This window comes from Callospermophilus lateralis, chromosome 14 (genome assembly GCF_048772815.1).
Source record: "Callospermophilus lateralis isolate mCalLat2 chromosome 14, mCalLat2.hap1, whole genome shotgun sequence".
Lineage (NCBI taxonomy): Eukaryota > Metazoa > Chordata > Mammalia > Rodentia > Sciuridae > Callospermophilus > Callospermophilus lateralis.
In genome coordinates, this window is record NC_135318.1 from 76,673,921 (window position 1) to 76,689,816 (window position 15,896).

At 45.2% G+C, this 15,896-nt stretch overlaps 1 protein-coding gene and 1 non-coding gene across 4 annotated transcripts in view; both read left to right on the forward strand.

The window, feature by feature from the left end:
- Positions 1 to 10,081, forward strand: part of LOC143380460 (zinc finger protein 141-like) — a 47,542-nt gene extending 37,461 nt beyond the window's left edge. For 2 of the 3 annotated variants that reach the window (XM_076833513.2, XM_076833517.2), the window contains 2 exons: positions 8,156 to 8,283; positions 9,201 to 10,081. In XM_076833513.2, coding sequence (XP_076689628.2) covers positions 8,156 to 8,283; positions 9,201 to 9,320 — 248 coding nt within the window. In that variant the 3' untranslated portion in view covers positions 9,321 to 10,081. Of the gene's footprint in view, positions 1 to 8,140; positions 8,284 to 9,200 lie in introns of all 3 variants that reach the window. The other variant, XM_077105201.1, reaches the window with a different exon arrangement.
- Positions 10,082 to 14,846: 4,765 nt separating this feature from the next.
- Positions 14,847 to 14,965, forward strand: LOC143380801 (5S ribosomal RNA). The gene has a single exon (XR_013088685.1). It is a non-coding gene; the product is annotated as a 5S ribosomal RNA (ribosomal RNA).
- The last annotated feature ends 931 nt before the right edge of the window (positions 14,966 to 15,896 follow it).

The following is a 15,896-nucleotide window of genomic DNA, read 5'->3' on the forward strand; positions in this document are numbered from 1 at the left end:
TATTCTGGCTAGAGTTTCTTCTATGATAATGTTGAATAGTGGTGAAAGAGGGCATCTTTGTCTTGTTTCAGTTTTTAGAGGGAATGCTTTCAATTTTTCTCCATTTAAATGTTGGCCTTGTATTTAACAGATAGCTTTTACAATTTTGAAGTATATTCCTACTATCCCTAGTTTTTCTAGTGTTTTTAACTTCAAGAGGTGCTGAATTTTTTTTCAAGTGCTTTTTTTGCATCTATTGAGATGATTATAAGATTCTTGTCTTGTATTATGTTTATTGATTTTCATATATTGAACCTACTTTGCATTCCTGTGATGCACCCCACTTGATTGTGGTGTACTATGTTTTTAATGTTATTTATGTGATTTTCCATAATTTTGTTGACAATTTTTGCATGTATATTCATCAGGGATATTGGTCTGAAGTTCTTTTTTCTTGATGAGTCTGTCTGCTTTTGGTATTACGGTGATATTAGCCTTATAGAATGAGGTCGGAAGTGTTCCCTCCTTTTCTATTTCATTGAATAATTTGAGGAGTATTGATATTATTTCTACTTTGAAAGTCTTGTAGGACTCAGCTGAGAATCAATCTGGTCCTGTGCTTTTCTTGGTTGGTAGGCTTTTGATGGTGTCTTCTATTTCATTGCTCAAACTTAATCTGTTTAAATTGCATATGTTCTCCTGATTCAGTTTATGCAGATCATATGCCTCTAAAAAGTTGTCAGTGTCTTTCAGATTTTCTATTGTACTGGAGTATAAATTTTGAAAATAGTTTCTAATTATCTTTATTTCAAAAGTGTCTGTCATCATATTCTTGTTTTCATCACAAATTTTAGTAATTTGAGTTTTTCTCTTTTTTCTGTTAGGGTGGATAATGGTTTACCAATTTTATTTATTTTTTTAAAAAACAGCTTTTGTTTCATAAAATTTTAAAAATTGTTTCTTTTCTTTCAATTTTGTTAATTTTGGCCCTGATTTTAACTATTTCCTGTCTTCTACTACTTTTGGTGCTGATTTGTTTTTCTTTTTCTAGGGCTTTGAGATGTAATGTCAGGTCATTTATTTTGTTCACTTTTTATTCTTTTCATGAATTAGCTTGATGCAACAAAATTTCCTCTTACTACAGCCTTCATAGTGTTCCTCAGATTTTGATATGTTGTATTGAAATTCTCATTTACCTCTGAAAATTTTTTACCTCCTCCCTGATGTCTTCTGTTATTCATTCATCATTGAGTAGCATTATTTAGTCTCCAGGTGTTGGAGTACCTTCTATTTTTTATTTTATCATTGATTTCTAATTTCATTTCATTATGGTCTGATAGAATGCATGGTAGTATATTTATATTTTTGTATTTGCTGAAACTTACTTTGTAATGTAATATATAATCTATTTTAGAAAGGGATCAATGTGCTGCTGAAAAAAAAGTGTATTTGTTCATTGATGGATGAAATATTCCATATGTCTGTTAAGTCTAAATTATTGATTGTATTATTGAGTTCTATAGTTTTTGTTTGTTTGTTTTGTTTTGTTTTGTTTGTTTCAAAGATCTATCCAATGTCAAGAGAGACGTGTTTAAGTCACCCAGTATTATTGTGTGTGGTGTATTTGGTTCTTCTTTTTAAAAAAATATTTATTTTGGGGGGGGCGCCTGGGGATGTGGCTCAAGCGGTAGCACACTTGAGCCTGGCATGTGTGCGGCCCAGGTTCGATCCTCAGCATCACATACAAACAAAGATGTTGTGTCTGCCAATAACTAAAAAAATAAATATTAAAAAAATTCTCTCTCTCTCTCCCTCTCCCTCTCCCTCTCTCACTCTCTCTTTAAAAAATAAATAAATAAATAATATTTATTTTTTAGTTGTAGTTGGACACAATATCTTTATTTTATTTATTTATTTATATGTGGTGCTGAGGATCGAGCCCAAGACCTCACAAGTACTAAGCAAGCATTTTGCCGCTGAGCCACAACCCCAGCCCCCATGTATTTGGTTCTTGAAATTGAGAAGTGTTCATTTGATATACACTCATGCTACATTGCTTGGGGCATAGACATTTATAATTCTTATGTCTTGTTGATGCATGATTCCCTTTAGCAGTATGAAATGTCCTTCTTTATCCCTTCTGATTCACTTTGGTTTGTAGTCCATTTTATTTGATATGAGAATGGAAACCCCTGCTTGTTTATACAATCTATGTCAGTGATATGTTTTCCCCATCCTTTCACCTTGAGGCTCTGGATGTCTTTGATTATGAGTCTCTTCAATGCAGTATTTTGTTGTTGTTTAATCCAGTCTGCCAGTCTGTGTCTTTTTATTGATGAGCTTAGGCCACTAACAATCAGAGTTATTATTGAAATATGGTTTGTATTTGCAGTCATTTTGGCTTATTTTTTGTTTTTAACTTGACTTGGTTTCTCCTTTTATTGGATTTTTCTTTAGTGTTTTTCCTCCCTTTGTTGATTTTCATTGGTGGTTGTATTTTCTTCTCATAAAATATTTTACTGAGAATGTTCTGTAGTGCAGTCTTCTTGTAAATTCTATTAAATTTTGTTTGTCATGGAAGTTTTTAATTCATCATCAAATCTGCAGCTTAATTTGCTGGATATAAGATTCTTGGTTGGCATTCATTTTCTTTCAGAGCTTGGTATATGTTGTTCCAGGATCTTCTAGCTTTGAGGGTCTGGGTTGAAAAGTCTGCTGACATCTCTATTGGTTTTCTCATATATATAATCTGACACTTTTCTCTTCTGGCTTTTAAAATTCTATCCTTATTCTGTATGCTAGGCATTTTCATTGCAATGTGACTTGGTGTGGATCTCTTTTAATTTTGTACATTTGGTATCCTGTAAGCCTCTTGTATTTGATTTTCCAATTTATTCTTCATGTATGGTAAATTTTCTGATATTATTTCATTGAAGACATTGCACATTTATTTGGTTTGTATCACTGAGTCTTCCTCTGTCCTAATAATTTTTAGATTTGGTCTTTTCTTTTTTTAAAATTAGTTTATTTTAATTAAGTATATATGACAGTAGATGCATTTTGATTCATTGTACACAATTGAAGCACAACTTTTTATTTCTTTGGTTGTATACTATGTAATGTCACACCATATGTTCAGTCATCCATGTATCTAGGGTAATGATATCATCTCATTCCACCATCTTTCCTGCCCCCATTAGATTTGGTTTTTTCATGTTGTCCCATGATTCCTGGAGGTTCTATTCATGGTTTCTTACTATCTTCACTGTGTGATCAACTTTATTTTCAAAGTTTATTTTATTTATTTTGTCTTCATTGCCTGAGGTTCTGTCTTCCAAGTGATATAGTCTGTTGGTGATGCTTTCTATTAATTTTTTTACTTCCATCCTTTTGCTGATTTTTGAGTTTTTTTCATTCAGAATCTCAATCTCTTTCTTGAAGTAATATTTTTTAAAAAATCTTTATTTATTTTTTATGTGGTGCTGAGGATTGAACCCAGTGCCTCATACAAGTGCCCAACCATTGAGCTTACAGTCCTAGCCCTTGAAGTAATCTTTTGCTCTTATCTCTTTGTTGGAGTGATCAGTTGTTTCTGTATTTGTTCTCTTATATCATTCTTTGCTTTGCAGATCATTTTAATTGTGTACATTCTGAACTCCTTCTCTGACGTGTCACCTACATTGCTGTCAATATAGTCCATTATTGTAGCATCTTGGTTTGTTTGGGGCACTTTCTTTTCTTATTTTTTCTTGGTGTTCATGTGCCATCCTCTCCAGCAGTGCGAATCAAAGATATTATACATTCTATCCTATAATCTTGTGGTGTACCTGCAGGTTACCAATACCTTTCCTTTAAGGGAAAGATAAATATTTACACCACACAATTCCAACAATATGCAGCTTTAAATCAAATAACTCCTATTTAAACAAATACAGTTTTGTTGTAATAAACAGAAATGTTTTTGATTAATATTTACAATATAAATCATAGGTTTGCATAAGAGTCTACAGTTTTTTTAATATTTATTGTTTAGTTTTCGGCGGACACAACATGTTTATTTTATTTGTATGTGGTGCCAAGGATGGAACCCAGCGCCACGCACATGCCAGGCGAGCGCTCTACCACTTGAGCCACATCCCCAGCCCCTAGTCTATAGTTTTTAATGGTGGACAAAGAGAGTAGGGGGTGTAGAATGTGGGGTTTATGAGGTAGGAGTGAGATTACAGAGGTATTAAATCATACGAAGAGTAAAAGAGAAATCATGAGAAGTAGGCTAACAGGGATACCTTTTGTGCAATCAAGCCTGCAGCATCCTTGGTGATGGTGTACCAGGTCCTCACAGTTGTCTCCAGATAAAAACAGCCATGTTCCTAGTTGGTGGCAGGAGTAGCATCTAATCTGTAGATATTTTGGTGTTAGGCTTCCAGGCCCTACCTGGTGTCCTAAGTTGGAAGCTGTCCCAAGTAAAGATGGTGGTTGTGGCAGTGGAGGTAACCCAAGATGGTGGTAGAGGTGACCACTTTCAGAGATGAGGCTGAGAGGGCAAGCCATGCTGTGGAATTGGGAAACCTGTTCAGAGATGCAAAGCCATGGTGTGCAGTGCTGCAGTAGGCGGCTGCCTCCAGGCCCAAGGTGGAGGACAATATGTGTGTAGGGGCTATTGAGAGGCCTGCAGTGTCTCAAGATGGAAGTGGGCTAGGGGAGCCATGCATTGGTAGATGGGGTACTGCAGCAAGTTGCTCTCCTCTGTGTGGGTGCAGTTGTTCGTAAGATTTCCATCTTGAAGCCACTGTCACGTTTGCTTTCCTAACCAAATGAAAATTTAATGGTTACTTTAGCAACTCTTGGGGGCCATAAGGAAGTGTGGACTATGTTTGCCTGAGATAGGAATTTGGAATACAAAGAAGATATGCTGAGTATCTAAGTAAAAGGCTCATAAATCACTACAGTACAGGAAATGCCAAAAAAAAAAAATTGACATTAAAAACAAGCAACTCCTAAACAATCCAGAATTCTTGGTAGGCCAGAATTCTGGTTCACGAAATACTAACCTGATAACCAGTCTATAAGAAACCCCTGGAAAAACTAGTGTAAAATCGTGTATTTCTGCTCCAACTGTACCTTTGGTCCAGCCCCATCACACCGTGTCCCACTATGAATAACACACCAAAATAGTGGTTTGCTCTATCTCCCTTGAAAATGTTTCACATTTTCCTTAAATGTGTACCCACTTTCCTAAATAGATATGACCATATCTCTGATTGACAAATGCTGGAAGTCTGTTCTGCCATGCACACTAAATTTCCCACTTTTTCCTAGTTGATCTCCCTCTCTCCCTCTCTCTCTCTCTCTCCCTCTCTCCCTCTCTCCCTCCCTCCCTCTCTCCCTTCTTTCCCCTTCTCTTTCTTTCTCCCTCCCTCTCAGGCATCTGCATTATATTACCTCATATAGCAAGATTTAGATTTTTAACACTAGAATTGTGTTTTTTTTTTTTAATAGATTGGGGTCTGACATCATATATATCAACGGGGGGGGGGGGCGGGGACCAGCAGCTATGGGAATTTAAAAAAAAAAAAAACTGTCAAGGGACCAGATTTGATGGCACATGCCTGTAAGTCCAAGTATTTGGGAGGCTAATTATGACTAATTTCAAGTTTGAGGACAATCTTGATATCTTAGCAAAACACTGCCTCGAAATTGAAAAGTAAAAATGGCTGGGTAGAGAAACGAATAAATAAATAAATGATAAGGTTGAGGCTCATCTTGGAGAAAGACCTGAATCTCTAAACTACAAGAATAACCCATGGGAAATAATTAAAGATTTTCAGAAGGAGAATGATATTTTGGACATAATTACAAAATCACTCACACAACCAAAAAGCTGATGCACAACAAAAGAAAAAGCCCAGAGGGGAGAGAAAGAGTATAAAATAGTATAAAACTGGAGCAAATCTAGTCATTCTATGCAAGACTAATACACAACTTATGTCAAGAACTTAAAAATTTTTACACCATAAATAATACAATTCAAAAGGGGGCAAAGCATCTAAGTAGACAGGTCTCAAAAGAAGAAATGCAAAGTTTCAGTAAACATAGAAAAATGCTCTATATAATTAGCCTTCAGGGAAATGCCAATCAAAAATATAATTAGTTATCATCTCATCCCCATTAGAATGAATAATTTGAAAAAGTAGCAGAGTGATATGGAGAAAAATGAACTGTCATGCACCTTTGTGTACATATAAATTAGTGCAGCTAATGACTCAAATTATTGCTCTAGAATTGAATAATCCCTAGCATTGTGGTAAAAGCACAGATCAATCTGAGGGCACCTTCACTTAAGTATATTTGCCTAGATGAGTTAAATGAAAGCATCCTGGGTCTGACAGACATACCTGGTACTCTTTGAGGTTGGAGAGTGAGGCACATTCTTGTCCTCTGAGTCACCTAGAGGGTGATATGTACACACTCAACCACCCTCAGTCCCTGTGGAGTCCTAGTCATCTGAGGTGCCATCCTAGACTTGGCTCAACATTCTATTGAGTCCTTCTTGGGATCAGTGCATTGAATGTGTAAATGGCCAACTTGGTCCCCCTCCTGCTCTGCGGAGGGCCTGTGACCCTCTTTCATCACCTTCTCTTTCCCTGCCATGTGGGATTGACCAATTGTCTCCAGAGACCCTGGTTATCTTGTTGCTGGGGTCACAAGAATGTGGAGGGACAGGTGGGCACAAATCTATTCTGAGAGTTCAGCATGGACAGTAGACCAATCTCCATTTGGTCCACAAGGGGGAAAAGGGGAATGGGGATAGTAGAGCTTGCGTAGACTAGAGCAGAGGCCTAGGGGAGCTTTGCTATTCTTTCCCCCACTGAAGTACATTATGATTCCTTAAGTTATTTAGCCATTGTGAATAGAACTACTGTATGTAATTGCATGCTATTATCAAGATATGTGTTTTCAAGGCAGTTGTTTTTATTTTTAGGATCATGTGGTGACACTATGTGTAACACTGGGAGGGAAAAACAAGGCCAGCTTTTTTATAGTGAATTGTATGCACTCCTCCAGCAATGCATGAGAGTGCCTGTGGCTGCTCATCCTCCTCATGGTGGATATTGCTCTTAAGAAAAGACCATAGCAGCTTAGTAGATGTGCAGTGCATCTCACAGTTTTAGTTTGTGCTTTTCTCGTGACAGGTGATGCTAAGCATCATTTTTACCTCTTTGTTGTCTTGTATCTTTTCTGTGAGTTGTCTATTCAGATTTGTACCCACTGAGTTATCTTATGACTGAGTTTTCTATTATATGTTGGACACAAGTTTATTTAGACACATACTTTCCAAATGTTTTACCCAGTCTTTGACTTGTCTTTTAATTTTCTTCATATGATTATTTTTTAGAGAGTAGTTTTAATAAAGTCCACATTTCATTTTTTGTTTTATAAATTTATTTGGGGGCTGTATTTAAAACCTTATCATGAAACATATGGTCATGCACATCTAGAATGTACAGTTTGATGTTTCAAATATAAATCTATGTATGGAGTATTTTGATGGGTTCTGGAACCCGATGTATATATTCTTGGAGTTTACCCTTTTGAAGTCAGTGCTAGCTATTCTAGGTTTAGAAACATCTTGTTTTTGGGAATTTTACTGGGACTGCAGTGAATATGCAAGTCAGTTTTTAGGTAATTTAATCATAACTATATTGAGATCTGAATATTGTATTTCAGGATTCTCTGAAAGTATGTAATTTAAAACTTACATGTGCAAGTACTTCAATTGTGGAGCATATTTGAAATTTTTCTTATTGCAGTTTTTAAATTCCACTGTTTTCTATTCATTATTTCTGACAAATAGGAAATCAGAGGAATTTTGTTGATAGGCCATGCACTTTACCTCTTGCCACCTCCATCCATTTGAATGAGACATATGATGGTGGATTCTGTTTCTTTTTTATCTCAAAAATCATGACCCAGAATTATCAGACTTATGGATTACAGAGCTTCAGTGTGACTGGCACCTTGGGCACAGGGGCAGCTCTGAACAATTGTACCCAATGTTATATGCTGCCCCTGGAGGCCAGCAGGTGGTGCTTGGAGCAATGTTCTCTGACTATGGTGGAACATTTGCTTTAGGAAACTTGTGTTCTCTGTTCTCTGTAAGCTTCCTTCTCCTTAGGAGCCACCCAGGGAGATTCCATGGTCTGGGAATTCCTAGAGGCAATGTCTACACTGAGGATCAGAACTCCCTTTTCTTCAAGACGCACCTGGAAGTTGCCACAACTTTGGATGCCTGGGAACTTTAAGGTAAGGAGCAGAGCTTTATTCTCCTTAGTACCTATCCATGGAGACACCACAGTGGATTCAGGATGACTGAGGTCTATGTGAGGAAACAATTAGGAAAAGCTTACTGAGTACTGCCCAGCATGTGGAGGAAGAAGTTCTGCCACATTCTTTACTTTCTCAGGTAATATTTTAGCAGCACTAATTTTACAGAAGTATTCCTTACTGAGACTTTGGCTGCTCATCATCATAGCATGTCACTGTGTTATGTGTGGATTGGATGTATTTTGGAGACAAATACAAGGACACATAAAGGAAAAGTAGATGCCCCCTCAAGATGGTACAGGGAGGGCCCAGTGTCTGGAGTCTCACTGGAGCCTGAAGGGAAGGGCTAAGGGGAAGTTTACCTCATTGCTTGCTCTTATTTATGTTTTGATGACTCATTTGTCTTATAGTGTTAAAGTATTTGAGAAATATTGAGAGATCAGTGTGTTAAAATTCAAAATAACTTTAAGTTTAAATATTATATTTGTGTCTGTTAAAATAAGAATCAAGCAGGTGGGCTATAACTCTGTGGTAATGTTGTGCCTATTATGTGTAAGGACCTGGCTTCAATCCCAGGTACTATGAAAAGAAGCAAAACAAAGAAAGAAGCAAAACACAGACTTGGAAATTCAACAGTATAAATTAACTACTTTTGTTAATAAGTAGGAGGCAAGAAAAAAAGATTGAATGTGTAGTAATCAAACACAATGGGTGCTCCTACTTTGAACATAAATTGTTTGTGCCTAACTACAAAATTATTTAAAATATTGGGAATAATCAGTATATTAATTGGGTATATCCTATTAAGGAATTATTCATGAGTATTTTCAATTATAGCTGTATTAAAGAATTCTTTCCATTACATGACTACAGCTTTTATTTTTTATTTGTTTTAGAAGGAACAGTGCTGGGGCTTCCTGGGTGAGTCTCTTCACAGTGGAGTGGACCTTTTGACAAGTTCTGGGGCCACCATGAAGGTGGCTGTGTGGGCAGTCTCTAGGCTGCAGTACTTATAATCTTCAGGGTACCAGGTTCAGTATGTGCCCTGCAGCTCCTATGGACCCCCAGGAAGGGTTGGATGGGAAAAATGCTGGGTTATGTTACCCAGAACTTTCAGGGGCTCATAGCTCCCAGGAGCCTATGTCATGAAAACTGCACAGGTGGAACAACCACTACTCAGAATTCATGAGGTTACTGGGCAGTTATGTGGCTTCAGTTTCCAGAGCACTCTGTGGAGGGTTCTTGACTGGGCAGACAGTCCTTGGAATACACTACCCCAAATCCTCATGTACCACGGCAAGCACATGGCTTGAATCTCCCAGGAGCCACCATGGTGAGTGCTGGGTAGCAGAATGATGGACTGCATTGCCCAGAGTTCTCAGGTGTGGCTGGTAAGAATGAGACAGGAAGCTCCCAAGAGGTTCTGAGATGAGGGCTGCAAAGCTTATGAGGGTCATTACTACCTAGATCCTTTAGAACCTGCAGTTACCAGAGCACTCTGCAAGGGGGCAGCATGGGCCAAATCTACGACTGCACTATCTATAAACCTGGGGACATGCAACTTGTGGAGACCAATGCACTGAGGGATGTAAGGGCAGAGGACAAACTATGCTACTTGTAACCCTTGGATGTCTACAGTACACAGGAGTCTCTGGGACGAGGGCTACAAGTACCAGACTTCAAAGCTCAAATTCCTTGGGGATGCCTGTACCCTATAAACCTGTAATTTGTGATACTACATCATGTACAACAATAAAAATGTAAACTTGTGCTGCAATGTGTACAATGAATCAAAATGCATTCTGCTGTCATATATACCTAATTAAAATAAATAAATTAATTTTTTTAAAAAACTATAACTCCCGAAGTTTCTGTGGTCAGGAATGCACTGGTAGAGCACACCACTTAGTATCTTCAGGGTATTAGAAAAAACATGGGATATGCAGCTCTGTGGTCTTGCTGGCATGGCTGTGCAGGCAAATACTGGACAACAGGATCCACAATCCTCAGGGGTTGCAACTCCCAGGATCCTGCGTGGTGATTGAGTAAGAAAAATGCATTTCAATACCCCACAATGCTCAGGGGCTATAGTTTCCATAACCTTCTGTGGTGAGTGGACAACTAACTGCACTGCATTAACCACAACCTTAGAGGGAAATTTAGCTCCATGAATCTTCTGCAGTGAATGAGCAAAACAATGGACTACATTAATCAACATTACGGGGGCTGTATCTTGTAGGGTCCTCTGCAATGAAACTCAGGACTGTGTTAACAACAAACTTTAGTACCGACAGTTCCCATGAGCCTTTATGGTGAGGACTGTAGGGCAGAGAACTTAACTGCACTATTAAGTATCCCTGGGGTGAGGTGCTTCCCAGGTGGGTGTGCAGCCTGCAACTCCCAGAGGCCCCCACAGTAATGGCATGTATGCTGAAAGTCAGACTACATTACTCATTAACCCTGGTGAATTTGAAGCCTGCAGTTCCCAGAGGCCTGCAGTGAGGTTTGCAATACCAAGGTAGGTATGTGGCCTGCAGTTCTCACGGTCCTTCCAGCAGGGGCATGCAGAAAAAACACTGGAGTACTTTACTCATAGTAATCAGAGGACTGCTGTTCCTAGGACCCTCAGTGGTGAGGGCTACTGGATTGAGAAGTGAATTGCATTGCCCAGAATTCTTGGATGTGTCCAAGTACCTGTGTAGCCTGCAGCTCACCACAGTGAGGCTGTGCAGGCAATCTCTGGGAGTTTCCACTTCCTATTGGATAGCTGCATGTGTAAGCTTCCGCTTGCACTACCCAGACTCCTCTCTCCATTGGCCAGGCAGTCTTGTGGTATGTTTATTTTGGGAGCCTTGATGGTGAGGTCCTCTTAGTTTGGTTGGAATGCACTACCCATTATAATCAGTGGAATGCAGCTCTCCAGAGACGATTGAGGCCTTTATTGACACGAACAACAATACCAAGAATTCCTGGGAATCTGAAGCTTCAGGGAGCCATGATAGGGTGGTCTGCATCAACATACCATCAGACTACATTTTCTAGAGTCCCTAGAAATGCCTGTGTGACTGTAGCCAGTATTTCAACAACCCCCTGCACTATGGATCTGTTATAGAATACTGGAATATACTGTCCAGAATCATGGGAGTATGTGCTATGGCAGCCCCCATTGTCTTCTGTAGTGATGGCTCTGTGGGCAGAGCACAAAACTCCACTACCAAGATCCTCCAAGGTGTCTGGCCCAGCACAAAGCACAAATATCAATGATACTTGCTTTCATTCTTTTTTGTTTTAAGTTTCATAGTTGTTGAAGGACTTTTATTTAATTTGCTTATTCGTATGTGATGCTGAAAATCGAATTCAGTGCCTCACACACACATACCAGAAAAAGGGTTTACAGCTAAGCTACAAATGCAGACAGTCTCATAATGTATTGATGCAAGAACAGTATGTGCAAAATACCATACCAACTGTCCAGAATCGGGGAATTATGAATGAACGTGTAGACTGAAGAACACAGCTTGACCTCCATCTGGGGTGCTCGAGATAGATGGGGTGTGCCTGCTTCCCTCTCTCCATCTGGCTCTCTTGGCTCCCTGGTAGGATAAAACAGGACAATAGGATAGCTTGGTAATCACATCAGCACAATAGGGTGGGAAAAAGATGGGGGAGGGAGCCACTAAGGGCTGAGGCCTTGAGATTCCAAGGACAAGCAGAGGACTTGGCAATGGGTGCCCTGTGTGAGTTGGAAAGGCTCCCAAGGCTGAAACCATGTGAAAACCTGAGGGCATGCAGGGGTGAGGAACACACGCAGTGATGGGAGACCACCTGGGAATACCAGGTGCTGTAGGCTTTTGCGCCCCGTTCCCACACACACTTTTAAACTGCGTGGCCCCAAGACACAGGCCGAGACACCCGAACCTTCCGGGACAGGGCGCAGGGGCAGCCCTGGGCTGCCGGTCGGTGTCCCTCCCTACGACCAGCGCCCAGCAGCTCCGTGCCCCTGAAGCAAGGCCCACAGGCCTGGCTCTCCCCAGGTACGCTGGGACACTCACTCCATAAGAGCCGGCGGGGAGCCCAGCCGGGTCCAGGCCACGACCCTCCCTGTGCACCCTGACACACCCCCCACCCCTCCGCCACCAGGATGGGGGGTCGGGGAAGACACCTGCTCTTCCCCAGAACGCGGGGCCCGCTCCCTCACCCGTTCTTTCTCTCTTCTTTCTCTCTCTTTCACAGACACACACACACACACACACACAGACACACACACACACTCACAGAGACACACACTCACCCTTCTGTTCCCCCCCGTCCAACCCAGCCAACTCACTCTGGGCTACAAGTCACGGAGTCCATGGTCACCTCGAGATTTTGCGGTCCCTCCTGTGTCTCTGCCTCCTTTCCCACCGCCTTCCTCCCTGAGGGTCCCCCTGAGTCTGTCTCTCTGCCTGTCTCGCTCTTTCTCTCTCATCAGTATACCACATATCTGTGTGTGTCTCTGCTCATCCATCTCTCCTTCTCCCTTGTGCCTCTCTTGGCCTGTGAGGAGGCATCCCTGTCTCCATCTCCCACTCAATGCCTCTCTGGCCTTGGCTCTCTTCTTTCTCTCTCTTTCACACACACACACACACACACACACACACACACACAGACACACACACACTCACAGAGACACACACTCACCCTTCTGTTCCCCCCCCTCCTCCCACCCAGCCAACTCACTCTGGGCTGCAAGTCACGGAGTCCATGGTCGCCTCGAGATTTTGCGGTCACAGGTTCTCTCATCTGCCGTCTAACTGCCCATGGATGTAAGAGTGGATTCAGACATAACCCTTGAAGTGCGCGCACCACTTCAGGGTGTGTGATCCGCAGAGGCTGAGAGGAGGCCGAGGAGGCCACAGGGTCTTAGGAGTCTGCGCTGAGAGCCAAGCAAGAGAGCAGATGGCAAAGGAGGGCAGGCGCTCCTGGAAGAGGAGGAAGCAGCCTTGAGAGCTGGCAACCGGTTCGGGGCCAGGGGGTTGCCCGGGAGGACCAGGTGCCAAGGGGAGCTGAAGCCCGGCCTGAGGGGACCGGGAGGCAGAGGTCCCTTGGTCGAGGTGACCCGTCCACCTGGAGACGACGGGACAACACGCAGGGCCTGACGACCCAGTGGGCCTGCGTGCCCACAACCAATGCTCCCCTCCCACTCCCCGACCCCCGCAATGCTTGCAGGTGAGGGGGCTTCCCCTCTGTTGAGGCCGCCGACTGAGCTCCCACGGGGCTTTGAATCAGGGTGCTTCTTCCACGGGACGTCCTTTCCGGCAGCACCGCCACTGGACGGAGGGGTCTGTGCCCTTCCTCAGGACAGTGCTGTGCACGTGCTGGATGTTGACTGGTAGGAACACGGCACAGAGCACTCCAACCATGGCACTGGGTCCCAACCGAGTGACTCTGCGGTGCTTTGCAGAGTGGGCCAGAAACTCCGCGCCTCGGCCCCAGCGGCGCACTTCTGAGCCTGGCTGGCGACTGACTGACTGGGAGCCAGCGGGCCGCAGCCCCCTGGCCAGCCTCTGCCCGGGTTTCTGTGAGTCCCTGCGTGTGTTCCTCCCTCCTGCCCCTCCCTGTGCGTGGCTCCAGGCGCCAGGCACGCGTAGGGGTTGTGTGTGGCCGGCGGCCGGCCATTGCCCAGTCCGACTGCATTTCCAGCTGTCAGGGTCCCTGGGGTGTCCCAGGTGGTGCCCGTTCGCGTCTCCGCCCCTGGCTCTCTGGGCTCCCAGCTAGGCTAGGCTAGGCTAGGTTCTGGCGCCAGCGGGACACTGCTGCGGCCAGGGCTTCTGGGCTTCTCAGCCTGGCGAAGGGCGGGGTGGGCGTGGCGGTGGGGGGCCGGGGATCTCGGGGGGGGGGGGGGGTGGGGTTCGCGGGGAGCCTGGGGCTTGGCGAGGAGGGGCTGAGGAGGCCAGGCCGCGCCAGGCCTGGTGGGGTGTCCGAGGGTGGTGCCCGCTCGCGTCTCCGGCCCTGGCTCTCTGGGCTCCCAGCTAGGCTAGGCTAGGCTAGGCTAGGTTCTGGCGCGAGCGGGACACTGCTGCGGCCAGGGTTTCTGGGCTTCTCCGCCTGGCGAAGGGCGGGGTGGGCGTGGCGGTGGGGGGCCGGGGATCTGGGGGGGTGGGGGTCGCGGGGAGCCTGGGGCTTGGCGAGGAAGGGCTGAGGAGGCCAGGCCGCGCCAGGCCTGGCCGGGGCGGTGGGGGCCCTGTGGGATCTGGGTGGGGCTCGCGGGAGGTGGAGCCAGGTGGAGAGGGGCGGTGTTGGAGGCGGGACTCAGCCAGTCCCAGTCTCCCAGGACCCCCGGGCCCACTGCCGGGTCAAGTCAGGTGGGAGCGTGAGAGCCCCCAGCCTTGAGTTGAGTTGGGCTGGGCTGCGCTGTTCTGGGGCGGGCGAGGGAGGCCCCGTGCGACCACCCGCTCCGTTTCCCCCCCTCCACCCCCCTCCCCTCCACGCCCCTCCCCTCCCCTGGACTGAAGGGTGGAACCTGGAGCAGCCTCTGGAGGCGTCCCCGGGCGGCCCTCGCCGTCTACGGCCATACCACCCTGAACGCGCCCGATCTCGTCTGATCTCGGAAGCTAAGCAGGGTCGGGCCTGGTTAGTACTTGGATGGGAGACCGCCTGGGAATACCGGGTGCCGTAGGCTTTTGCGCCCCCTTCCCACACACACTTTTAACCCGCGTGGCCCCGAGAGACATGCCGAGACCCCCGGGCCCTCCGGGGCAGGGCGCAGGGGCAGCCCTGGGCTGCCGGTCGCTGTCCCTCCCGTGGGTCAGCGCCCAGCAGCGCCGCGCCCCTGCAGCAAGGCCCACTGGCCTGGCTCTCCCCAGGGACGCTGGGACACTCACTCCATGAGAGCTGGCGAGGAGCCCAGCCGGGTCCAGGCCACGACCTCCCTGTGCAGCCTGACCCACCCCCCCACCCCTCGGCCTCCAGGATGGGGGGTCGGGGGGGACACCTGCCCTTCCCCAGAACGCGGGGCCCGCTCCCCCACCCGTTCCTGCCACACAAGCAGAACCTTGCCACCCACATCCTGGGAGTGGGACAGTCCATCCAGCGTCTCTGGCTGGGTCGGTCTCCCTTCGCACCACCTCCGCAAGGTCCCTCCTGTGTCTCTGCCTCCTTTCCCACCGCCTTCCTCCCTGAGGGTCCCCCTGAGTCTGTCTCTCTGCCTGTCTCTCTCTTTCTCTCTCATCGGAGCACCACATGTCTGTGTGTGTCTCTGCTCATCCATCTCTCCTTCTCCCTTGTGCCTCTCTTGGCCTGTGAGGAGGCATCCCTGTCTCCATCTCCCACTCAATGCCTCTCTGGCCTTGGCTCCCTTCTTTCTCTCTCTTTCACACACACACACACACACACACACACACACACACACACAGACACACACACACTCACAGAGACACACACTCACCCTTCTGTTCCCCCCCCTCCTCCCACCCAGCCAACTCACTCTGGGCTGCAAGTCACGGAGTCCATGGTCGCCTCGAGATTTTGCGGTCACAGGTTCTCTCATCTGCCGTCTAACTGCCCATGGATGTAAGAGTGGATTCAGACATAACCCTTGAAGTGCGCGCACC